Below are 27,144 nucleotides of genomic sequence, written 5' to 3'. Positions count from 1 at the left end.
CATAGGCCCTCAACCCATCGTCTACTTAAGTTTGGTTTTCTTGATTCTCGAGCTATTCCATTCTAAGAGCAACTATCAGCAAGGTAGTGCTCCAAAGAAGACTTGGCTATAGCACCACCTTCCCCATCTAGCCGACCCAATCGAGACACTAACCACGATGTCCAACAATAGCGTGGGCCTATAACCCAACCATAGCTCATGGAGCTCATGGAACAAACAACCCCTGTCAACATCTGCACCTCCTCACGAGTTGAGTTTTTTGCCATTGTATACCTAAGCTCAACAAGGTGTCAGACCTTAGCTCAAGGCTGCGTGGAATTCACCTAACCATAGCAAGGGTGAGGATAAGGTTGGCTCTATTCCTTGCCATGTTGTAGACAGGCCTAGCCCATGGTTAGGTCAAGTTGACCTTGGGTGCAAGGAACACAATTACCTCTGACCATGGTTTAACTAACCATGGTTAGATCTCAAGTCTAGTCAACCACTCCTCTTCCACCTCACCTAACACGTGGCAGTGCCAACTCTCAATGCCACCTCATCATCTACGCTTCAGCACATACAACAATTACTACATTCATCGCCGAGATTCTTGAAAGATCCACTTCCAATCTCAAAAGATCTGCTCGTGATCAAAAGGTACCTAGGAAGTGGACCTACACAAGTAACTATGCATTCATGGCCAAAGTGATTGAATCTTATGAGCCGACCTCCTTCAAAGATGCAATGCAAGTCCCTAAGTGGCAACATGCAATGGATGAAGAGTACAATGCTCTTCTCAAGAACTAGACTTAGACCTTGATAGATCTTCCTACACAGAAGAAGCCCATAGGGTGAAAATTGGTTACAAATTCAAACTCAACTCAAACCAGTAGGTCAACTTCATGGAGTCATCATAAAGCCATGAGCAGAATGACAACAACAACATGTATAAAGAAGCAAAAGACTTTCGACCTTTATTCTTGTAATCAAATGTGACCACTTGCAAGTAGCCATGCAACCACTTAGGTGAAGTATTGACATGTAAAAACCACACTTGACCACCTTAAGTAGCAAGGTATGCACTAAGGGGAGGTGATGGATTTGTAACTCACATCTGAGCACCTTGCAGTAGCCAATGGATCATGGCACCAAGGGGAGGTGTTGAGATGTGGTGCCATGTGCACATAAATTAGAGGCTAAGGTATGGTGTAGAAAGAATTAAAGTAGCCACCCAAGGATGTGGACTACATGATGTGAAGATGTGGAGCAAGGACTACCACTAGATGATATGTGGAATAGAGGATCCCACATGGGCTGACTATTCAAAAGGCTCTCTCTATATAAGAAGACTATCTCTTGTATTACAATTACACATTGGAATAGATTGAGTATCATGACAATATTGATAATTTCTTTCTCTTTATTGATGACTTAATGCAAAAAAACATCTCAAAAAGAAATGGCCATATAAATTATAAATAGGAAAGGACAGGAAAAGAATGAAAGTAAAACTAGGTTGTCCATGAAGACTATCCCCAGGACTATCCAAAGGGTTGCAAGTATTGATTGTTGTAAAGGGCATTGTTGTCAAGCTGCTAATCGGGAAATGGTATTGAATGTCTGACAAGAATATTGGGGTCAATTCATGAGGGTTGGGAGCCATACTAATGGATTGACATTCTTCATAGGAAATATGAATATTTGTTGCAAGGCTTGGTACATGATACAAGGAATTCCAAAGACAACTTTCCACAGGTATAAGAAGCAATATGATCTTGGAGTGTGAAAAGCTATGCATGGAAACACTGATATAATACGAAATTGATTGAGGCATGTGGAGGTTGGAAAAGATGTGATTCAACAATCTGTTGAGTATAGTGCAAATAAAATGCCCCATTAAAGTTGCACAATGATGACAAGGAAACGTAAGACACAAATGGTCATCCCGTCAATGTACAAGCAAGTGGATATTTTATGAGAAGTAAACGATGGAGGGTTTAATGTACAATCCTTTTTCGAAGTCAACATTTAGCAAGTTATGGAACATAGTATTCAAACAAGTTAGTCTATAAAAAAGCAAGTACATTCTCCAAGTGTGACATTTTGCTCTACACTTAAGTTGAAGCTAGAAAGAACAAAGATAAAAAGTGAGAGGGAAAAGCTACTACTCAAGAGACGAGCACATAGTTTGCAACAAATGTGTTGCAGAAGCCTATATTATGCATGGAGGTTGTCTTTGGAGTTGGACCCAAAGCAAAATCTTTGCATCATTCATGATAAGATGGATCAAATGAAAACTTACATTCCAAGGCTACAACCTATACCAAAATCATTGAACAATATAATGCAACTTCCTATAGCCTTAACAGGGATGCTCACTCATGGACATGGGCAATTGGCATGTATGGAAACTTCTCTTTGTAGTATTGGAAGAATGACCCTAATTTCACTATTGGTTCATTGTCATTATGTTTTGAAAAACCTTGAGAGGCTATACAAGCACATGTATGGTCCACATGCGGGAATGTGGACTTTTAAAAGGAGAACAAAATAAATATGACATTGAGGCCACAACAAGTTCATGGGGAACTTCTTTGAGTAGAGAGTACAAGAAACTTCCTTGAGTATTGCTCTTACAGGTAGGTAACTATGGTCCTGAGAATAAAAATAGATACTTGTTTGCATTCTTATCGTTGCTTGTTAATTGTTTAGTAGATTCTCAGAGAAACTAAGAACCAACTATACTTTCACATTTCCTCATTTGATGTGATCCTTGAATGAATGTCAAAGCTCTTGTCCATCTCCATTTGTCATTCATTTCAAAAGATTTGTAAAGGGATACTTGTGCAAAGGAAAAGAAGAATTAGTGGGTCATTCAAAACCATTGAATTTTTTTTTCATGCGTGATGGTGATCTAGTGTTCCAGTATATGATGCATCCAAAATCAAGTAAATAGAAGCCACTAGAAGGTATTCAATTATGGAAACATGATGCAGAAGGTAGAGCAATGTTACCATCAAGAATTCCTAATGTTGTTCCTCTAAGCACATACTTGAATGATAAAGATGTCATAATTCTGGGATTTAAGAAGCATGTGGAGTATTCGAGGTCTCATCTTGGTAACAACATAGGTGGGGATTCATACTCAAGGTGGATAGCCCTTGTAATTCAATATTGGGAGACATTGATTTCTAGCATGGAGAAGCCCATTGTACAGTATGAGGAACTTAGTCCTGACTTCTGGCCAAAGAGCCAATGGAAAGATAGCTTGGATGATAATGGAGTGGGTATAGAAGATGTTGAGACTATGGGTTTACCTAGAGAACCATTACTATGGCCCTATATGTAATAAGCCAAGAGAAGAGATAGATGTGAAATAAAATGATTTCCTTTTGTTAAGGCCACGTGACGAAATATACCCAATTTGGCTAGTTGCATTGTCAGATATGGACACAGAAAAGAGATCTAGTAATTATATGAAGGTGTTTGTGTAGTATTAGAGTCCAATCGATAAAGGAAGATGTAGCGATGCAGTACAATATGAGTACGATATGCAAATTGTTGGAACAAAAAGTGGTGATATATGGGGGATGAGGACCGTTGGGAGCATGTGGATTCAATAGAATGGAGTTGGAGCACTGTAAAAGTTCCAAATAAAAGAAGTAAGGTCAGAATACCACAGAATCAATCTTGAAACCACAAGAGAATCTTCAAATGGCAAAGATCAAGAGTAGGAAGGATGGTGTGAGTATTGATGATTTCTTGGATGATTTGTGAAAGATAAAGTCTATTTGAGCAAAAGGCCAAAGACAATTTGTAATGATTGGATGATCTATACTTTCTTTAATGTTTAAATTAATTAATCCACTTTCATGAATGTTTGTTAGACTTTACCATTAAATTCTACTTTTTTGTACTTATTCATTAGAACTTGGTCTTGTTTTATGAGAGCAATTTTTATAATATTATTATATTTAACAAAAATAATTATTAATTAACTTAATTTAAAAACTTACCTTAATTAACAATAATTATTTTAATTATCTTGATTTAAAACGATAATATACAATAAACTTTCTAATCAACTATGTCAATGAAAATGCTTAGAGCAATATACACATTGCGTATGTACCACATCATGAACATGGAAACTAATCACAAGAGGTTTCAAAAAGTTAGTAGCATCGAAACCAAATCGACCTCAGGTCATTTGAATGCACATAAATGCCTTCAACCCAATTTCACTGTAAACATTCCAAAAGCATGAGAAAACATGCAAAAAGCCACTAACATAAAAGAAACATATGAGGCAATCTCCAATGAACAAAACATATTTAAAAGTACACATTTTCTTGCTCCTTAACCAATTTAGAGAGTTCCATTTTCATGATATTTTCCCACTTTTCCTAATACGGTGTTTACCCTACAATTCTTTTCTAATAAATTAAGTTTTTACCTAATAAAAAAACTCTATTAAAAAAAGAAATACCATAGTGCATTGACGAAAGTAGTTATTACCCTACAATTTTTACCTAAGAAATTGTACTAAATTGCATATCTAATGAGACACTTATTGAGATCATGTCCAACCATTCTATCATCCATGAGGCAAAATAAAATATCCTCTAGATTGGTCAATCTCGTAGGGATACCATGTGATAACCAACTCATTTTTAAATTCATGTCCTAGCAATACTGAATTCATTTCATGCATGTAAGTTATAATTTTTCATCCCATATGAGAAAACCTATCGGCCATGATAAATATCTAACCCATTCTACTTTGAAGAATAGTACAAGTGACATCACCATAGCCTCTCCATCACGATACCTTTCTTAGCAAAATATGAAGAGGGGAGAGGAGAAGAGTGGAGATGAGGAGAGAGGGCACAGCTAGAGAGCACACCACAAATGACTAACTGTATACTAGATTTAGTTGAAAATGTAGAATATATACAAACCCATTTAGGGTTAGGGTTAGGGCATCTAACCCTTTCCTTTATAGCACTCTATTAGGTTAGTGCTATGCACATATCATCACATGATGGTGCTATGCACATATGATCACATGATGTTGAGCGTGAACTCTCAACACCTTCCCTCAAGATCAACATCATGAAGTAGGCCTTTCCTCAAGATGATGATTCTGGGGAATCAAAGAAGGAGTGAACATTACATTCCATCACACCCCTTTAATGGGAATGTCCTTCCTCTGTGTCAAACCAAGAGCTAGTTAGTGTTTCTCGAAAAGCTCTTTACCAAGTGGTTTGGTAAAGATGTCTACAACATTCTCTTTGCTATCACAATGCTGCAATGTGATGTCACCAAGTAACACTCTTTCTTTGATGAAGTGCTCTCTGACATCAATGTGCTTTGTCCTGGAGTTCTTGGCCAATGCTTGAGCCGATTGGTTATCACAGTATACTGTTGTTGGCTTTGATTCATCAAAATAATCTATTTTTGACAATAGTCTTCTAAGCCATATAGCTTCACATGCACTTTAGTGAGTGCCCTATATTTTACTTCACTCGAAGACAAAGAAACAGTTGGTTTTTTTTTTGACAACCATGATATAGCACCTTGACCAAGGAAAAATGCATATCCTTGTGTGGATCTCCTGGTCTCATGATCTCCGACATAGTCACTATCATAGTATCCATGCAACCGTGGATGACTTCCTTTGTATTCTATTCCAAACTTTCTTGTACCTCTGATGTATCTCAAGACTCTTTTGGTTGCATTCCAGTGGGACTATTTTGGATTTGCCATAAATTGTGTAAGTGAACATACTGCATAACAGATATCTAGCCGTGTGATAGTCAAATATTTAAGAGATCCGATGAGCTGCTTGTAGTACCTGTCATCGACTGTAGGCTTTTTTGAATCTTTTATAAGTTTCAAACTCTGTTCCATGGGAGTGGCTGCAACCTTGCAATCTACCATATGAAACTTCTTCAGGAGACTATCAACATATTTGAAAAAACATATTAAACTTGTAAATATAGAAAATTTAGAAAACTATGAGTGAAAAATATTTTGACTTAAAATTGGGCTAGTGGCATGCATCGATCGGTTGATGTGGCGTGTGACGACTATGTGACGAGGTTATGCCACGTGGTGGTGAGTTGACGTGGGTGAATGGGGCACATGGTGTGTGTGAGTGGGTATTTTAGTGTTGGATTTTGTTTTGGTCCATTTGATTGATGTTCTTTGGACATTTAAATTGATTTGTTGTTTGTGGGTTTGTGTATTTGTGGGTTCTTGCAAGTGTGGGTTTTTCCACTATGGATGCGCTTTAGTAGAGCCCATTGAGGGATGGGTTTTGGGTGGTGTTTGGAGGGTGGGGTGCATGGCGATGTGGCGAGTGTTCTACTTTTGTGGTTTCTTTTGGTTCGGAAAATGAACATTTTGCTTCTGGTGCTGCATGCATTGTGTAGGGGTCGGAGGGTTCTAGAGGTATTCTAATGTTTGTGGGTGAGTGTGGTTAGAAAAGGAATTTAGCTAAGGATGCATGGGCTCCTTGAGATTTGATGTTTGGAGGAAGGCTAATGTTTACAATGTGAGTGTCAAGCTTGAGTGTCTGGAGGATCAGAAGCTAAACCAAGTTGCTAAGCTGGACGGAACTTTGTATCCTCTTGAGAGTATAATATGGATTTCTTAGTGTCTTGGTCAGTTGCTTTGTATAGAGCAAGATATTCGTGTCATTGCTAGGGAGAGATTGAGGCTCCTTTGGTCAATGTCTAAAATCCTATTTTAAGTCTAGTCATTGCTAATGTGGACATTGTTTAGAATCCTATTTTGAGGCTAGTCAGTGTGCTGTGGTCACTACCATAAAAAGTTACATTTAGCATGTATCTACAAAAGATAAGGAGAGGGATGTTGTTATTGGTGTTGGAGAGAAGCAAGATTCTTGATAACATTAATTTATCAATGTTTCATCCTAGGGGTGTGCAATGTCATTTTGCACACTACCATTTGTCTTGTTTTTGTACTCGTGGAGGAACGTGGTTGCACATTGTTTTGAGGAAATCATTCTTTCGTATTTGTGATGAGTTGGGAGATCGTGTTGAGTAAGTTGCTTTTTGTGATTTTTTAACTTCTTATTTTTCGATGTGTAGGTTTGTTTTGACATTTTGTTCCATGTAGGTCTAATGAAAGGCTAAAGTAAAAATTATGTGGTTAGTGTGACTTGGTATTAGAAGTCAGATTATCATGCTGGTGTTTGTGTGCATGAGATTGGTATAGTTTGTACATACGAAGTTGTTGTTGGTGTTGATGCTTCTATTGGTGCAGTTTCTATTAGCGGTGTTGTCATCGTTGGTGCTTTGGGTGTTAGTGTTGTTGTTTTTCCTCTTGTTTGCAATGTAATGCTGGTCAAAGATTATAAGGCTAATGGTTCTTAAGCTATTGTTCCCGGTATTAAGTTGGGAGATTTTGTGAAAGATGTTGGTTGTTCATCGGGTGGTGCTGGTGCTAATATGTTTGGTTCTGTTCTACTAGTGGAGATGGCATTGAAAAGGTTGTTTTGGATGTTCATTATGGTGCTTTGAATGGAGGTGATGACGACGACTCCGAGATCCTCGAGGAGTTTTGCCAGTTGCTACTTGTGCTTTGAGTTTGAAGCATCGGAGTGTTCCGGTGGTGGCTCTTCATGGTGCTGTGTTCACCAATTGTTGTGTTCAATTTCTAACAAGAATTAGTATCTGTTGATGGAGCTTTTTGAAGATTTAATATATGTTAATGGATCTTCTTTTCGGGCACTGGGAGTTTTGCTTATGGCTGATTCCACTAGTATCACACTCTCAGGCAAGTTGAACCGTTGAATCATGTTGGCACACCATTGACTTTCGTTTCTTCCCATCGGCACACTATTTGGTTGGTGACTTTCGTTCCTTCCCACTGTGGTTCCCTACCTCCATCTCCTTTCCCCCTTCATGGAACTCCCGTATCTACTTGGCACACCATCGACTTTCCCTACTCCTCTTGTATCCGTTCTCATTGTCAAGAAATTGGGGGAGCGTTTTTAGGAAAGAAATACACTCGAAATACAATGGCTTTTATGCCTTTCATAATTGAAATGGATTGTTTTTTTCCTTTAGTAATTCGATATGGCATGGTTGTGAGTGTAGCTTCTGAGCATTGTATTTTATAAAGTTTGGTTTAATTTTTGTGTAAATTTTATAAATGGATTTGTGTTTGGCGAGTTACAATTATGGAAAGTTTTAGATCGGACGGTGACGATTTGTTTTCCGCTGACCGTAGCTATTGATGGGCAATTGGCAATACTCGAGAGCCTACATGGCAAGGGGCCGATTGTCTGAGGCATAAGGGTGACCCGGTATTTTTGAAGGAGGCTACCCAATCATTTTCAAGATTGTGTGCAGGTGGAGTTTCTGGAAGGAGTATTTGCTAGTGCTATAGTAGAGGATCTATACTGTGTTGTGAATTTCCATGTGTAATTTATTAAGTTGTGGTTTCAAAGTACTCTTTATGGAGATCATCTTACAAAAATGGCCTTTTAACAGCTCAACTTTAAAAAATCGTTTGCTCTCTCTTTTGCATCAATTGGGTAGGCAAGAGGCCATCCCCATACTGGGGATAGTGATGATGTAGAGCCTCCTCGGTGGAGGTGGTTCCATCTCGCCTCCAAAATCTACGTTCATCCCCATAGAAGAGGAAAAACACGCTCAATTGCTGGTTGCCCCGTCAAATAACTTGAATGTACCAAAACCCATTGTTTGTGTTTGGCTTGACTTCTGATCGTGCCATAGATTGCACCCGTCGCATCTTGGGACGGAGGTGTGGGGGGTGCCACTCCCCACCCCGGAGATTTTCCTTGGAAGGAGGGCTGATCACTTGTTGAGGGTGCCTTGCATCATCAGGGCATGGGGACGAGCCCCACTCTGTCAGCAGCGAGGTGAGGGCGGTCTCTTGAGGGAAAGGGGGACGGCCAGGAGCATTGGTGAAGAAGGGGTTGGACGAGAAAATCAAGGTTAGGTGAGGGTGCCACGCGGCAAGATGGGAGAGTCCGAGGTGGCGTGTACTGTTCACACTGTGATGGAAACGAACTGGTTCAGCTCGTCTCTCTCATTTGAATGATTTGGCTCACAAGCACAAAAAAACTCAAGCAGGGAGAGCTATGGTGGTTTATGTGCCCTGTTGCCATTTTAGGGTTCCTTCTGCTCTTCTCCATAGCTTCTCCTTCTCCATAGCTCTCCCTTTCCATTGACTTCCCTCTTCCATATCCAAGCTGCGCAGGTTCATCTTCTTCATTTTTTCACCCTCTCGCACCATTGCTACTTTGCTCGACCACCGCATTGCTCGTTTTCTATCTTGTTTTCTGCACATTTAATCGAACCATCCATGCCCTGCAGCTTGGTTGCACAGCAATTGAAGATTATTCCGTTATGTTTTGGCTCTGCGCTATATGTTAATTCGTTTTCCTGCTCGGCTTACGGCCCTGCATGCAACCTCCAACAATGCTGTTTACCTCCTGTGACTCTTTGGGAATGCTCATTGTTGCAGGGTGGTGTCCGATTGAGAGGTCGCTTGTTTTGCTGGGAAGAATGAATGGATTGGCCGGGTTCACAGGAAGCCAGAGCTGGGGAACGATGGATCGCTTCTCATGCAGGTAGTGTCAATGGCAACTCCCCAAGGTCTACTTCAGGTCGGAACTCCCCAACAGCTGCGTTGTGGACGGGAAGCTCCGGCCAACCTTCTTTCCGCAATCCTCAATCCCCGATTTCATCGCCATCCTACAGCTTTGGGCCTGTAGCTGGATACCAAGGCTCTGTCGGGTCTAAGATGGCTAGTTTCCCTTCCTCTCCAGCTGCAGCAGGTGGAGATACGAACGCCAATCCTTCAACAATTCTCAATCTCCCTCACGCAAGCACATCTCTCCAGGGGATTCAGACGCCCGTTCCCTGGTATGCAGCCGGTCCTGCTGACTCTGATTCACCAGGTCCCAACGTTCTATCGGAAAGCATGGAACCTCCTGACGTCGCCCATCGCGATCAAAGGGACGAGCTGAATGATTTTTCCAAGGGCTCTCCAGAAAATTATTACCCGTCCTCAGGAAATGAGAAGCTTTACGAGGCGTACAACGATCTTCACAGTCTTGCTCAAGACTTCCACAAGCCTTTTGATGCGCCAGCGATACTTGTTGTTGGGCATCAAACGGATGGTAAGAGTGCGCTCGTGGAAGCGCTTATGGGTTTTCAGTTTAATCACGTCGGTGGAGGAACCAAGACACGGAGGCCTATCACTTTGCATATGAAGTACAACGCGACTTGCTTAGAGCCAGTCTGCTACCTGACGTCGGATGGCAACCCTCCCAGGGAAGAAGAAAAGAGCTTGGAAGAATTACAGGTCTGTTTGATTGGAAAGTCGTCCCTATGTGAATGTTCACTCTTCTTTCATACATTTTTAATTTGGGTCGGGGGGAACATGTTTTGATGTAGGCTTATATTGAAGCGGAAAATATGCACCTGGAGATGGAGGCCTGCCAATTTTCGGCCAAGGAAATTGTAGTAAAAATCGAATATAAGTATTGTCCTAATCTGACTATCATAGACACGCCTGGTCTTATTGCTGCCGCACCTGGTCGCAAAAATCAACAATTGCAGGTACCTGATGCATTAGATTCCAAAACATGACATCTAATGAATAGTTACATCGCTTGGACTCGTTAAATTTAACGACTGGCCCTTGCATTGTCTCATGTCATTATGCTGTGCGTTTTGAAAATCCAGTCTCATTGTTTGTTTCACCCACGTACTTCCAGTGCTAAAATTTGTGACAAACAGGCCCAAGCTAGGGCAGTGGAGGCTCTTGTACGCACGAAAATGCAGCATAAAGAATTCATTATCCTTTGCCTTGAGGATTGTAGTGACTGGAGCAATGCCACAACAAGGAGGGTTGTGATGCAGGTGAGATGAAGTCTTTAGAGTTCTCCTCTTCGTCATTTTGGCCTCACGCTCATGTTTAAATTTGCCTTCAGGCGCATATTATGAAATTACGTTTTAAATGTTGAGTGTCACGCATATATGTACACATCTCTCCTGTAAAAATAAAAATTACGCCCCTGCATGGCTGTGCTACACTCGTGCTGTGCAATCCTTTTCAAAATTGCTTTGAGCTTTCTGTGAAAGACATGCTGTGGTGGAATGAATTTGTAATTGGCTGCAATGAGGTCACCAGCAAGTCTCTCCTGATGTTGTATCCAAATTCTGGCCGTTGATCTCAGCATGTGCAATTTGTTAGGGGTGCGCTACCCAATGAGCTCCTTTTCTTAGCATTTTTGTTACCAAGCATACTGAGTGATGGCAGTTGCAATATTTATCGAGTATCTCTACAATGCCATCTTTTGTCAGAAGCCCTGGATGTGTGTGTGTGTAGAAATTTGGCATGTTACGTGCACCTACCTTTTGTGACTGGTCACTTTAGTGATGCCATGGTGTTGACTTGACCTTTACATGGAGTTTCAAACTTTGCACATATACGTCCTTTCTATGATGCAAGTTTGCCAATTTGTTTTTATATATAGCTTCATGAGACTTGCAAAAATTCTCTCTTTCTCCCTCTTGCCTTCTCTCTTTTTGCCAACTAAAAATGCTGAAGGCATGGCCTCTTTTGCTTCCATCGTTGCATCGCCATTCAAGATCTCAGGATTCTGTCAATGGGGAAAAAACAGTGTCAGATTGCAAAAGCAAAATTTTATACTTTAGCATGAAAATCTGACCCTGAGCAGTGCTCATAGAGCTGGAAACCAGAATGGCAGAAATAGAATAAGAGATGATAGAAGCAATGTACCTCTTCTTCATCCTCATAATACGTATTGCCGCAGATATACTGGCTTGCATTTGGACTGATCTCATTTTTACTATCCAGAGTCAATGAGATGCAGTGGGACCTCTGCAGCCGCTTGAGAGAGATTGATAGCATTCATGAGGGCATGGGATTGTTCCTGTTTTTGCAGGTTACTCCACTTGGGATGATGTGGCATTATAGACCACCACCCATGGTTGTTTATTCATCTTGAGAGGCCAGGGATAGAGTCCTCACCTTCCCACCTCTGGTTTAATTTGCTTTGAATGGAATAATACTGTTTAAAGGCAAATAAAATTGTGTAGACAGCATATCGACATCAGTTCTATAGTTTTTGGGAACTTTTAAGAAAATCCTGGAAATTGCATTAGGCTACAAGTTTTCTGTTAGGTTTTCTTTTTGTCTCTTGCTCCTGTAGAGTGCCTGTGACATAAAATATCTTTCTCTTTTCTTTCTTGGTCCGTTCTCTGTCTCTCCCATTCTGTGTGAAAGGGGACAAAATGGAGTCTTATGAACGTGTATGGTGATGGATGCTGTGCTTTAGATGTAAAGTTTTTTTGTGTGGTTGCTGCTGATGTAACTTCTTTGTTCAATACGTTCTTGTGTTTGCCAGGTGGATCCTGAGCTTTCAAGAACAGTTATTGTATCCACAAAACTGGATACAAGAATTCCACAATTTGCCAGACCAGCTGATGTTGAATTGTATCTCAGACCGCCTTCTCGATTATTGGATGGGAATATTCTGGGGGACATTCCTTTCTTCACCTCTGTACCTTCTGGAAGAGTTGGCACTAGCCGGGATTCTGTATATAGGTCTAATGATCAGTTCAGAGAGGTGAGTCCAAGAGACACCTGAAACTTCTCTTTTATGAACGCTCTTCCCTGTCCTTCTGAGTTTTTACACCACACTTTGTTTCTCAAATCCCCTTTTCCTTGTGTAAAACAGAGCTTGAGGAATAAGAAACTTTGAGACGAGCTCATATGCTCGTTTTTAGTGAAGTCTTATGATTGTTATGTCGACAATAGTATACACGTTCTCGGTATGTGCATGTGAGATTCTGTCAAGGGATGCTTTTGTAAGCTTCACCGCCCCGTTGGCCACCTCCCTGCTAGCCTCTTGCCACTCCCCTTTCCGTCCCTATTCCTCACCCACTACCCTTCCTTCCTGTTCCCTCCTGCTGTTCTTCAACTCATCTGGGGCTCTTTTGCAGCCCGATCTGGGGCTTGTGGCCACCTGCTTTTGGGCCGCTGCCAGCCGTTTTGGGACTGGATCACATCTACGCAGTACCCTTTCTGCTAGATGCTGGCACACTGAGCATGATTTTGTATCAGGTTGTGCCCATCTTTGGATGTAAATGTTTTGCTGCGCTACTGTAATGTGTACTGTTCAAGATCTTTGTCTGGGTCTATCTCCATCTACATCTGTGAGCACAATGGAAAGGAGCGAGATTTGATTTTAGCATTGTGTAATTCCTAGGCTACGTTTCTTTACATTCATCTGCTGCAGGAGTGTAGGCTGATACAGCAAACATACTCTCTGTTTTCTAACATAAAATCCTCTTTGCTGTCAATGTAAGGCAAAGCTATTACCAATTCAAAAATGATCCTTGCATCCTTTGTTTGCATCAGGCAAGACTGTTAGTAGATTTTGCTGGGTTTCCAACTTGTTTTTAGGATGCATAGAAAGCTTGATGGTGTTTGCAATGCAGGCTGTTGCCCTGAGGGAAGCAAAAGATTTATTAGAACTGGAGGAGAAACTTGATCGTCATTTGTCCCCGGATGAGCATGCTCATGTGGGAATTAGCAGCCTGAGGTGGTTTCTTGAGCAACTGTTGCAGCACCGGTGAGCTCAAGTTTTCTATTGTGTTCTGTACTTTTTGCTCTGTAACTTCCAGCAATTTGATTCTATAATATGGGTTTGGAAACATTTTCAGGTACATGGAGAGTGTGCCGTTAATTGTACCACTTCTTGATAGGGAGTACCGTAATGCAACAAGAAAGTTACGTCAGACTAACCAAGAACTGGGGTAAGCTTTGCAAACCCTTTAGTGATTGTGATATGGGAAACGAAAGGGAAAGAAAAAGTTCCTAGGCTATAGTTCCCAGGATTGACATGACTTCTGGCATGTGCTGAGCTTCCTGCACACATTCGATATAACAAAGTATTGGTTCAAGTTCCAATTTGTTTTAATAATAATGTTCTCTTCGATATTGCTGTCAGAGATGAGGGTCGACTTCCCCAAATGAGGAGGACAAGGTAGAGTGGACCTGCAATAGGGAAGGGCTAGAGCTGCAAAGTATTTGCCTTGATAGGACTGCCACCCATGCCATGTGGGCAGATCACCATAGAATCTGACTGCCCCATGAGCAGCAACATAGGCGCAGCCATGTGGCCTGGCGTGCCCAGCAAAGTGTCTTAAGTGCCAGGCATTAGGACCTTATGTAGGGCCTCCAAGGACCAGGATGAGATCTGAGCAGGAGCAGCCATATGCTGCCTGAAGAGGTTGGGAGTCCTGGACTCACCAGGTCGCACAGATAACGGTTTGGGTAGGTGACCAGACCTGCAGAGGTCTGGCCCATAGCTTGTCTCCCTAGCCCCTATCACTATAAATAGCTCCTCATGGGCGGCAGCTCTGGAGAGGTCTGGCCCATAGCTTGTCCCCGTAGCCCCTATCACTATAAATAGCTCCTCATGGGCGGCAGCTCTGGAGAGGTCTGGCCCATAGCTTGTACCCCTAGCCCCTATCCACAGGCCCCATACAGCCAAGCCATTGAAGCCTAGAGCAGGCACAGGGAGGGAGGCTTCAGCAGATATAGGAGCATCTGCCCCCCATTTTGGTATCGAGTCTTGAGCAGCCCCTGGCCAAAGGTGTGGGGTGATGTAATGGGACATGGTTGTACTTGATTCAGTTCACAATTGGGGAGATTTATATACGCATCAGTTTGCTGCCTACATTGTTTTGTGTTTTTCCAGATTTGTGTGTGCATCTATGGTTCTATGCACAAATTCGTGGGTGTTATCTTGAGTGATAGAGCAATTTGTATGATGGGGATGATGGTTTGGAACCTTGTGGGAGATCATCATACAAGATGGGTATGAGATGGTTATATATATGTACCTACATATGCATGTGTTGATACATCCATTCCAAACTTACCTGTATGCATGTGTCAATCCATCCATCCATACTAACTATGTATCACATATGTACATATGCCTATAGGTCCATGAGCTTGCACAAACCAAATGTACTAAAAAACTGTAGTTTTTAGGTTACTATATGGCCAAAAATGCTCCGGGCCCATAATGTATGAGTTTATTATGCTCATCAAGGATCAACAATGTCTAGACAAGCTTGTGGGTTAAATTCACAAATGGATTACAGATTGAAAGTCTAATCCTAAAATAACAATCAATGGTGTATAAATGCCAAAGCACCGATGTGCTGCTGCTCCTGCGAGCCCTTCTCCCCTCGCCATAGCCTCTACCTCCCTACCTTCCTATCCGCCTCGCCTCGCCCCTCGCCTGTCGCATCGCCTCGCCACCGCCTTCGCCTCCGCCTAGCCTCGCCGTCGCCTTGCCCTTCGCCTCGCCACGCCCTCGCCATCGCCTCCGCCCTATACCCGTCGCCTCGCCTCGCCATCGCCTCGCCTCGCCTCGCCTCCTCTTCCGTCTCACCTCGCCTTGCCACAGCCTTGCCACAGCCCGCCTCCCCTCCTCCGCCCCGCCTCGCCTCACCTCCTCCTCCGCCCCGCCTCGCCTCGCCACTACCCCCGCAGCCTCGCCTCGCCACCGCTTCGCCGTCGCCTCGCCTCGCCGTTTCCTCATCCATACCCAGGCTCCATCCCTCGTCTAGCCCCCCCCCTTTTTGGTGGCAGCCTCTTCCTCATTGGAGTTCTCGCAGTCTGTCTTGGCGGTATGGCGGCTCCCTGCCCGGAACCGGAGGCCTAGCCGGACCCCCCTCTCCAGAAGCCTACCGCGTGATCTTGACAGTGCAACAGTCGTCCCTGGTACAACAGGTTGCCAATGACTTTGCCCACACTTCAGTCTATGGCAGAGTCATTGGACACTCTCCCTCCAGGCCAGCCATCAGGGATTGGCTTCAATCCACTCTTATGCTAGAGGATAGCCACATCGAGGAGGTGGCCCTTATGGGAAGGGGCATCTTCTGGCTTAAACTCTCCACTGCGAAAGCTGCGAGCAACCTGATTGCTGGTTCCCCCACATCTGTGGATGGAAAGATCATCATGATAGTCCCTTGGTACCGAGGATTCACCGCAGCGGACTTTGATGCTCGTTTTCGCATACCTCGCCACCCAGTGACGCTAGTATTTCCAGGCCTTGCTGCTGAGTTGCGGCCGATAATCAGGGACTTGGGTTCTCACTTTGGGTGGGTGATGCATGACACTTTTGTCGACGCGGTTGCTTGAAGCTCATCTTGAGACAGGAACTTCAACCAGCAGTGATTGGTCGCTTGGATATGCTCCTGCTCCAGGAGCATAAGCTTTCAGTGGCTCATGCCCGAAGCTGTGGGAAGATCCTCCCTGGACGCTCTCACACTTATTGGGAGCCCTCGATCGGTGCACAGGGGAGGAGTGGCGGTGTCTGCACTTCCGTTTGCGAGTCGATTGCCCAGGGAGTTTGTGGCCATGGTAAGTTGATCCCAGGCCGTGCACTTTGGGTTGGCCTAGAGTTGGAGGGCTCCAAAATAGGAATCCTCAACATCTATGCACCCACGGACCTCCGACGCAGAGCCACCTTCTGGAGGACACTCACAGAGATTCTCCCTTACATGGATTCGTGGATTGTTGGAGGAGACTTCAACAATCTAGAGACTTTGGAGGACCAGCAGGGCAGAGGACCAGAGTTTATAGGTATAGCTCAGGCAGAGCAGTCCGCTTGGGACTCCTTTCTCTTCGCGACAGGAGGTAGGGACAGCTGGAGAGACCCGTCCTTTCGCCGATGGCACGGGAGCTTGGACTTCTCGTGGGGTTTCCGCAGGGAAGGGGGCAGACTCCTGTTATGTCAGTGATTGGGCCATTAGCAGAGGTGGTCAGGTGGGTGTAGTGCCAGGGACGACGCTCTCCGACCACGCGCCAGTGCTCTTGTCACTAGACTCGGCAGCTCAGTCCCTTCCTCCCCGTTCGTGCAGGATTCCTGACTCCATCTTCTCTAGGGAGGAGGTGCGCAGTAGTATCGGTAGCCTTTGGGATAGAGATTGGGGCGAGTGCGTGGATCTGGTAGAGTCGGTGGCGCAGGCTCTGCAGGAGTCCAGCCAGATTTGCCAGCTCGCAGCCCTTCAGGTTCGCCAGGGGTGGTGGGGCAGAGAGAGAGCTCTTCGTAGGGACCTCGCCTCCATTTAGCGGCTCCAGCAGGCAGCTCCGGGTTCGGAGGAGCTTCGGATCCAGGCCCTTCGAGCCAGAGCCCTTCTTGAGGAGACTCTCCAGCGTCGCTCAGAGTTTTCTTATCACGCCTCCCTCTCCTGCTGGGCTCGGAAGGGCGACTGGATGAGCAAAGAATTCTTCAGGACGCATGGCCAGAGGGCAGCAAGTTACCAGCTCCGGAGTCTTAGGACAGCGGAGGGTCACATCATTACCGACCAGGAGGAGGTCATGGGGTTGGCTACCGACTTCTACAGGACTCTTTTCCAGCAGGAGCAGCTTGCCCCCTGCACTAGACGTTCCCGCGAGGAGGTGTGGAGGCACATCCCGGCCCTTGTTCAGCCCAGCATGCAGACGACGCTGATGGCACCGTTCACCACCGTCGAGATGCAGGAGGCCTTGATGGCCATCGATGGGCAGAAATGCCCTGGTGAGGATGGGCTTTCTAGAGCTTTCTTCACCTCATTCTCGGATCAAATCCATCAGCCCCTCCTAGCAGCCCTCCAGAGGATTTTCAGGAGCGGACATATGCCAGAGAGCCTCTCTTCGGGATTGATCTGCCTCATCCCGAAGGGGGGAGATCGGCAGGAGATTCGTCAGTGGCGCCCGATCACTCTCCTCACCACTGCCTATAAAATCCTTGCCAAGATGATCAGCGCCAGAGTTCGGCCACTACTTCCTGACCTCATTCATGACACTCAGACAGGCTTTGTCCAGGATCGTAGTATCCTGTTGGAGATAAGTGCACACTAAGTGTACTATTTCCTAGTCTAAGTCTAAGTCTAGTCTTTATGTCTTGAGTGTGTGCCATGTGGCACTTCTACAATTATCCCATAAACACTCTTGCATTATGTCTTGTACTTTGGCCCATATATTCAATGGGTCACATCATTCTAATCCATCAGTCTAGCTTGTGTCTTGTCTACACTTTTCTCAAGGTATTTCTTGTCTTCTAGTCTTGTCATTTCATTTCCATTTCCAGTTTCTAGTTCTAGTTCTTTTTCCATATTCCAACATGGTATCAGAGCTAGATTGATCCCTCTTCTCCCCCCTCAGTCTGCTGTAGCCATAGCTGCCTCTTCTCAGATTTCTCCCCCGCTTAGCTGGTCGCCATCTTCCTCTTCTGCCCGTCTTCTCCACGCTGCTGCCGTCCCTGCTGCCGCTGTAAATCTGCCCGCCATCTCTCTTCCAGATCTGCGCGCCAGATCTGCACGCCATTGCGCTGCCAGATCTGTTGCGCAGTTCCATTCTCTACCAGATCTGCACGTCAGATCTGCGCAGATCTGGCGCTGCTGTAGCTTCCGCTCCTGCTGTCGCTCAGCCAGATCTGAGCGCCAGATCTGCTGCCACCGACAAATCTGCGCAGCATCCATCTCTGCTCTCCGTACGACCCCGCCGCTGTACGCCGCCGTACTTCGTTCGTCCTCGTCCGTACTCCGTCGTCAGTACTCTGCACCATCGTCCGTACATCCGTACAGTCCGTACGACTGTACGGAATCCGTACCTGTACAGGCTGAAGACTTCTTCGACTTCATCTGCCTCTTTCAGTTTGCTGAACAGTCTCCTTTTTTGCTGGTTCCTCCTACTTCGATGGGCTGTCATATGCTATGGCCCTGACAAAGTGGTGAGAGAACCGGCTTCTGGGATCTCTTCCTCTCATTTATTTTCTGCAATATTGTAAGGGAATAGACACTGCCCTTGCATCCTAGCAAGAGGTAAGACCTTCCCACATGGCATCTTCCTCTTATTCTCTCATATCTATCGACAAATTCAATGGGTCCAACTTTCATACTTGGCAGATCAAAATCAAGTGCCATCTTATGAAAGAAGGCCTTTGGGACATTGTTCACCGTGATGCTCCCGAAGGTCCATCTGAGCAAGTTGTTGCTGCCAAGAACGACAAAGCCTATGCTATCATATTGCTCGGCCTTGGAGATGATTACATTCATCACATCTCCGACATACAGTCTGCTCCTCAAGCATGGATCACTTTGGACACTCTTTTTGGAGCCCGATCTAAAAACTCTAAGATTGCACTTATGATCTCATTTTTTGATCTACATATGCAGGAAGGAGCTACTATAGCCTCTCATGTCAATTATCTCCGCAGTCTTATGGTTCAGCTTGCGTCAGTCAAGTCTCCCATCTCCGAAGATATTGCTATTGCTGTGCTTCTCAAAAGCTTACCTGACTCCTATGCTACTCTTGTCACTACCTTCAAGTATCATAATAATCCTTCTCTTGAGGGAATCATCAATGCTCTCCAAGAGGAAGAAAGAACTCAACAACGCAAGGTAACTGACACTGCATTTTTAGCAAAGAAAGGCAGTTCTAAGGTAAGAAAGCCTTGCACCCATTGTGGCAAGACTAATCATGTGGAGAAGGACTGTTTCAAGGCTCATCCATGCACCATTTGTGGCCGTGATAATCACCGGGAGAGGGACTGCTACTCCAAAACCTCTACATCAGCTCCTGCATCTACCTCAGCCCATGTTGCTGCAACATCTCCATCAGCTGATCCTGCTGTTCCTTCCTTACATGATGAAAAGTGGGCTTTCTGATTACTTCTATGTTTTGTCTACCACCTTGACCACCGATGATGTAGGTCAAGGGGTTCTAGTGTCTTGGTCTTTCTATCTACAGTTAGTCTTCTGTCTATCTAGTCTTGTCTGTCTGTCTATCTGTCTATCAATCTGACTGTGTCTTGTTTTAGATCCATCTTGTCCCTACCCTTGTGGACCCATATGAGGATATCACTTGAGGAGGGGTGTCTCAGGATCTTTTGTCTGTCATGTCTTCTATCTTGTCTCTCAGTCTATCAGTCTTTATGTCTGTCCTCTAGTCTTGTCTTTCTGTCTTACTCCTAGTGTCCACTTAAGGAGGGTGTTGGAGATAAGTGCACACTAAGTGTACTATTTCCTAGTCTAAGTCTAAGTCTAGTCTTTATGTCTTGAGTGTGTGCCATGTGGCACTTCTACAATTATCCCATAAACACTCTTGCATTATGTCTTGTACTTTGGCCCATATATTCAATGGGTCACATCATTCTAATCCATCAGTCTAGCTTGTGTCTTGTCTACACTTTTCTCAAGGTATTTCTTGTCTTCTAGTCTTGTCATTTCATTTCCATTTCCAGTTTCTAGTTCTAGTTCTTTTTCCATATTCCAACATATCCTGGATAATGTCTTCACCTTCTCAGAGGCGACGGAGTGGGCTCAGCACAGCGGGTCTCACTTAGCCATCCTACTTCTCGACTTTGAGAAGGCCTACGATCGAGTGGACTGGTCCTTCCTGGAGGGTACTTTGGAGAGACTTGGATTCCCAGTGGGATGGATTCAGGGTATCTGAGCGTTATACATGACAGCTTCCAGCAGGGTCATCATCGGCGGCAGGATGGGAGAGCGATTTCAATTGGAGAGATCTGTTTCTCTTCTTCGCCGAGGTGATGACACACTATCTTCGTGCGAGATCGACAGGGATCCGGGGTGTTCGCCTTCCCATCAGGGAGGACACGGAGCTCCTGGACTCGGAGTATGTAGATGACACAATGCTGTATGTTCAGGATGATGAGATGATGCTGGAGAGGGTGAGGTTGGCCTTAGAGGTCTTCTGTTCGGCAGCCGGTGCGAAAATCAACTGGAACAAATCAGTTGGTTTTCTCACAGACCCTGGGGCATGCTCACAGTGGGGGAGGTTTTTGGGTTTCAGATGGATCCCGCGGGGGCAGACTACTAGATATCTCGGCTTTCAGGTCGGCCTGGACATCACGCCAGCTCAGCAGTTTCTCTCGGTGCTAGATTCCATACGACGGAAGCTGGCTTTTTGGAGCATTGCTAAGCTCTCTCTTGCTCTCGTAGTCAATCAGGTTCTCCTGGCCACGGCCTGGTATGTGGCCTCTTGTTGGTGCTTCTCGAGATCCTGCGTGGCACAGCTTAGGAGGATGGTCCGGAATTTCCTGTGGTCTTGGGGGGATGGTCTCAAAGATACCAAAGCCAGGGTAGCCTGGCAGACAGTCATTCTTCCGCAGGCTGAGGGTGGCTTGGGGGTCATTGATCTTGAGCTTCAGAGTCAGGCCCTGCTGGGCAAGTTAGTTATCTGCGGTTTGACCCTGGGGGGGCAAACGTGGAAGATGTTACTTCAGCAGGGGATCAGTTCTTGCACCCCGCGCCGAGGAGGAGAGTGGCTACCGTCCCTCAGGTGGATCTTCACCTTTGCACCGCTTACTCGCCCCCGCTCCCCGCTCATTCGTAGCCTGCTCACGGTTTGGAGGCGACTCCGTCTGAGTCTCCTCCAGTCGCCTCCTAGCAGTCAGGAGGAGATCGACCGCCAGCCGCTCATCTGGAACGATCAGGTCAGAGATGCCTCGGGCCTTCAGCTGGGGAAGAGGTCGCATATCTCGTGGGATGGCTGGATGCGGGGGCCTGCCCGGTCCCTTCGAGTTTGGAGGGACACTTACAGACACTTGGAGATCGTTGTTCTAGCAGCCGCAGCCGGAGGTGTCCGTGGAGCTCAGGCGAGGCGCACAGAGATAGATGGAGCGATTCCTGCCGGTTGGTTGGTTCCACCAGAGATTTAGATCCTCATGCCTGGTGATGCCTGTTGGCTTGGACAGTTCACCCCTCGTGGCATCACACTGGTTGTTGTAGGCCGGCTGGACGACACCTCTGTCTCCTTCGCCGTTTTGGGGGACGGTCGACTCAGGAGAGAGGGTGCGCTCATCGACCCCCTTCTCTCGTGGCAGAGGGTTCGTGTCGTAGGCCTCGTGGGAAAGGTTTGGCGGATCGATCCTAGTGTAGAGCAGGATCAGCTGCAATTATGGCGCCTCTGGCTTTGGGAGGGGCGGGCCTTGTCAGAGCTTTTGACTGGGACCCAGGAGAGTGGAGATGGCCAGAGGTTGTGGTAGACCAGGGGCCGATCCCTTTCTTCGCTTACAGCACGAAACTGGGCAGGAGCGTTCTTGGGAAGATGCAGAGCAGACCGCCCACCCAGCGGCCCAGTTGGTATTCTCAGGGTATTTCCAGGCTATTTTTGCAGGCCTTCTGGAAGGCCTTGTGGGAGAGCTGGCGGCCGCGGAAGATTTTCTACTTCCTTTGGCTACTCGCCCACAAGGGACTTCCAGTGGGGAGCTGGTTGCGGCAGATTGGTCAGGAAGGACTCTGTCAGATTTGTCATGAGGACGAGGAGTCACCAAAGCACTGCCTATGGAGCTGCACTCGCGCCGCGCCCAGGACGTGTGGAGGTGGGCCTTCGGGATCCTTACTCGCGCAGCACCGGAGTTAGGTTTGATCACTTGGGGCGCGTTCTGCTGGTGCAGCACCACACCTGGCTATCACCAGTTGTTCGAGGCAGGGCCGCAGGACCTTATATTCCTTATCACACAGGGGACTTGGGGGCCGCTTGAGGGCATCCCGAAGCACTTGGCAGAGGTGGACACAGGATCTCAGGTCAGGCAGCCAGTCTGGGAGATTATTAGCAGCATCGTCGGATGGCACATTTGGACCTCGTGCTGCGCGCAGATCCTCGGAGGTACCTCTCTTTCGACTGCCCAGGTCATGGCCGACATCTGGAGCGAGATTATCCACACGCTCAGAGGCCAGTGGGACCAGATTCAGGGGGATTCCCGGGCTGGCCGGGAGAAGCGGAGACGTTTCCTCCGAGATTGGGATACGCAGGGCCTCTTCTTCGAGCATACTTCTCAGGGCCTTCAGTGGTGCTACTCACCGCCTCTTTGGCTGTTTATTCACACCCGCCTGATCCCTCCGTGAGAGAGAGCTTTTTGTTTTCTCTTAGGGCTGCGTCCGATTTGTGAACGCAGCCCCGTCAGCTGCAAAACTGACCCCATGTATCTTGTTTTTTCGAAGTAATATAATCAGCACTGTTTTTTCGGAAAAAAAATAAATGCCAAAGCACCTTCAATATCCCACGTACTTTTAGATCCCCATTATGATGGGTAGTTTTAGGACCAGGAAGAGACCGGGTAAAGGGAAGCTCTATACTTGTGGAGTTAATTAGTCATCTCAAATAAAGGATATTTTTTATCACAAAAGACACTACACATACCTTGGTTGACATGTCAACTCAACTTTAAACATAAGAAAAACCTGGATGTATAAAGTTTAGAATTATAGAAAAGTCGACCCACAACCAATAGGAGCAACTAATCGATAAACGTATGATACTGGAGAGGGAGAGTATAATACTTGACTATGCTAGGATTTGTTAGTTAATCGAGACATGCCCACTGCAGCTAATTTGTTTTTGTTGACTAAGCTGGCTAATTAAGGCTTGCCCAATGTTTGGCATGGTGAAGTTGGTTATGGGTCTTGTTGGCCTAAGGGCGCTCGGTTAGCTATTGGAAATGAGGACCATGTTTGCACATATAAGGTAGACCAAGATGGCGTCATTCCACATCTCAAGTAAGGACTTTAAAGGTTAATCCAATGCCTCCTTCAATTGGTTCTTCTTTTCCTTCCCACAACCTGCCCCTCCTCCTAATGTAGTTGTTAGAAAGTGAGGTTATGCCTCCTTTGTAGTTTCGAGAATAGGTGCGGTTTTAGTCCACTTAGGGCATGGATCAATCATATATATAGAGTGCGTGCATCCAAACTTTTAGATGCTGATGGCATGGTGGATTTGCCTATGATTATACAACAACGAGGTGTCAATCAAGCCAAGGAATGTTGTACTAGTTGGTTCTTGCTATGCATGATGGGCATGATGGGCGTGAACTTGTGAGAGGCCATCTTACATGATGAGTTTGCGATGTATATACATATATGTGTGTACATTACATACAAGCATGCTTGCATATGTCGATCTATTTGTACATGTATACATAGCTATCTATTACGTATGTATATACCAAGGCATGTACTTTATATCCATCGGAAAATGTTGATGTACAAAAATAGTCAGCCCATATTGTCCAATGCACATTGTCCTTTGCCTCTTCGAATGTGGCAGGCTCCTCTCATCAAGGAGAGTACCTGCATATGCTGATTCCACTGAATTAGCACCTTCCATGTGCCTTGCTGCACTGCGAGTCCTGCCAGATAACGGAGCATCAATTTTACTCTCCCTGAGAGTCTGTAACAGCCAGTTTGGGACTGTTTTTGCTGCATGTATGTCCGCAATTTCTTGCTGCACCACCTGTTCCACTGCGTGTGGAAGGGGCAAGACATCTTGTGGCGGAACTGAAGCATCTGGAGGTTGCTGTAAATTCTGATTTGCATCAGAAAAATCAGCAGGGGAACCCAAGGCAATGGGTAGCAACCCCTCAAAGACATCCTCTGAAGACGAAGGCATTTGAAATTCAGCCTGAGTGTGAGCTGAATTTTCAGAAAATATCACATCTCTACTTACTATGATCTTGTGTGTAGCAGGATTGTAGAGACGGTACCCCTTGCTTTCTGCACTGTATCCAACAAATATGCATTTGATGGCTTTATCTGACAACTTGTGCCTAAATTCAACTGGCACATGCGCATAAGCAAGGCATCCAAAGACTTGGAAGTGATCCATTGAAGGCTTCCTGTCATTCCAGACCTCATAAGGTGTTTTTGTTTTTAAAGCCTTAGTGGGAGCCCGATTCAAAATGTAATTGGCACACATCAAACCCTCTAGCCAGAATTTGTGAGGCATGTGTTTGCTTTTCAGCATACATCTGTCCATCTCCATGAGGGTTCTATTTTTCCTCTCAGCTTTGCCATTTTGCTGAGGGGTCAGCTTGACTGTGAGCTGATGCACAATACCCTTGCCTTTGAGAAAAGCATCAAATCCTGTAGACAAGTATTCCCCACCTCTATCTGTGCGCAATGTCTGTATCTTGAGTCCGGTTTCATTTTCAACCATGGCTGAAAAGTGTTTAAACACCGTGAACACTTCAGATTTCTGTTTCAGCCCATAAACCCAAGTAAAATTGGAGTAATCATCAATAAATGTAACGAAGTAGAGATGACCACCCAACGATGGAGTCCTCATGGGACCACAGACATCACTGTGTATAAGCTGTAATTTGCGGACAGCTTTAACTGAACCATCCTTCTTGAAGGGGAATCTATGCATCTTGCCTAAAATGCACCCTTCACAGGTATGTGGAGGAGGTATCTCAAGAGGTGGCAATGCATCAACCATGGAATACTTCTGAAGTGTCATCAAGCTGTTGTAATGCATGTGGCCATATCTGTCTGGCATGCCATAATTCTGCATTCTGCATGGCAGCTGTAGGGGTAGAAATTGCAAGAGCATGGGCTGCTCTTTTCTCAAAAATATCAAGCTGAAAAAGCCCACGCAGCAGAGTACCAGATAACCTTAAGGCATAGTCATCTTCCCTGTCTCGGACAACACATTTGTCATCCTCAAAGATGACCTGAAATCCACCTCTGTTAAGAGTGGACACTGAAAGGAGATTTTTGGTTATGCCAGGCACATATAAGACATTTGAAAGTCTGAAAATCGAGCCATCAATGGCAGTGAGCTCAACATCTCCTGTGCCACGTACTGAATATGATGAGTTGTTGGCACAAGTGACTTTCTTACCAACGGGAGGTGGATGCAAGGAAGTAAAAAGACACTTCCTAGAAGTGATGTGCTTGGATGCACCGCTGTCAAAATACCAAGTGTTCAGTGTTTCATTGACACTGAAAGCAGATGCATCTGTAGAAGAGTCATAACTGCAAGTCAAAAATGCATATGTATCATCATTGCAAGTGGCTGTACTATCCCGAGCATGTGGAACAGCCAACCTAGAATCTGAAATGCAAGATAAAAAGGCATAATCCTATCCAACAAAGTTGGCTGCAGCATCCCCACTGTCAGATGCATGAGGAGCTGAATCTGAAACAGCCATATCTGAGCTGTTTTTCTTTTCTTTTGCAAGCCTTTTCCTGCATTCTGCTATGTGATGACCTGGCTTTTTGCAGTATTGACAAAAACCCTTCTTCTTGGGCTTACTTGCATCATTTTTAGCCTTTTGTGAAGGCTCTCCTGACCCACTGGAAGGCTGATTTACTGATGTCTTTGCCTGTCCCTTTGTTTTTGATTTAAATTTTGAGAGCATGGCTTGTTCACCTGCATGTGAAGCCAAATTTTTCCTGGTCTGCTCTTCCTAAAGCAGAAGTCCTATCAACTCATGAAAAATGAGAGGATTTGCACCCCCCCTCAATGATAAGTTCAGCGAGGTATGAAAGCTGAGATAAGACTCAGGAAGAGAATTCAGAGTGGTTGTAATCATCTCTGAATCAGGAATAATTTCATCTATGTTTAACAATTGCTCTCTGAGATCTTGTAGCTTTGTGAGGTGGACTGACATGGAGTCACCCTCTTCCATATGTGTATTACTCAACTCTCTTTTCAAGAAAGATACCCTTGCATCATTCCGAGCTGCATACATGCTTTCCAAAATATCCCACGCGACCCTGGAGGTCTTACACGACCGGATATGCGGAATGATAAATCTTTTCACTGAAAGAGAGATGCATGACAAAGCTAAGGCATCCCGTGAATCCCATCTCTTCTGCTCTGGAGTAGTGACAGTAGCTGCACCAACAACTTGTCCTGCAGCTGCACCCTGTGCATGACCTCTTCCACCTCCTTGCTGGGGAGGGGTAGCAGGTGCAATATCTGCTGGTCGGATCTCATCCCCATTGACATAATCCCATAAATTGCGAGAAATCAGAATATTGCGTACCATGAAACTTCAGAGGGAGTAGTTGGTACCATCCAACTTGTCTTCCTGTGAAAGACCACCGAACTGGAAGTCATTCTGATTTTGATGGGCCATATGTGAGAAAGAGATTGAAGCAGATACAAAGCTGAATTCCCTTACTGGGAATGAAATGCACAACTCCCAAAAAACACAGCTAAGCACGAGCTGTAAATGCAACTTAGATTTCTGTACTTGCACTGTCAGAAATCTGTCCAAGCATCAAAAACTTTCCAGAATCTGCCAAAAGTGGT

At 45.2% G+C, this 27,144-nt stretch overlaps 1 protein-coding gene across 2 annotated transcripts in view; it reads left to right on the top strand.

The window, feature by feature from the left end:
* The first annotated feature begins 9,109 nt into the window (after positions 1-9,109).
* Positions 9,110-27,144, top strand: part of ARC5 (P-loop containing nucleoside triphosphate hydrolases superfamily protein) — a 52,202-nt gene continuing 34,167 nt past the window's right edge. For both annotated transcript variants that reach the window (XM_087388283.1, XM_087388282.1), the window contains exons 1-7: positions 9,110-9,237; positions 9,505-10,347; positions 10,440-10,604; positions 10,785-10,907; positions 12,419-12,640; positions 13,515-13,648; positions 13,740-13,832. In XM_087388283.1, the coding sequence (XP_087244409.1) occupies positions 9,550-10,347; positions 10,440-10,604; positions 10,785-10,907; positions 12,419-12,640; positions 13,515-13,648; positions 13,740-13,832 (1,535 nt within the window). In that variant the 5' untranslated portion in view covers positions 9,110-9,237; positions 9,505-9,549. The remainder of the gene's footprint in view (positions 9,238-9,504; positions 10,348-10,439; positions 10,605-10,784; positions 10,908-12,418; positions 12,641-13,514; positions 13,649-13,739; positions 13,833-27,144) is intronic.

Source organism: Dipteris shenzhenensis, chromosome 17 (assembly GCF_047967505.1).
Source record: "Dipteris shenzhenensis isolate YYH24624 ecotype China chromosome 17, Dip_SZ_1.0, whole genome shotgun sequence".
Taxonomy (NCBI): domain Eukaryota; kingdom Viridiplantae; phylum Streptophyta; class Polypodiopsida; order Gleicheniales; family Dipteridaceae; genus Dipteris; species Dipteris shenzhenensis.
Note: the sequence above shows the minus strand (reverse complement) of the source record. Positions and strands in the feature narration are given on the sequence as shown.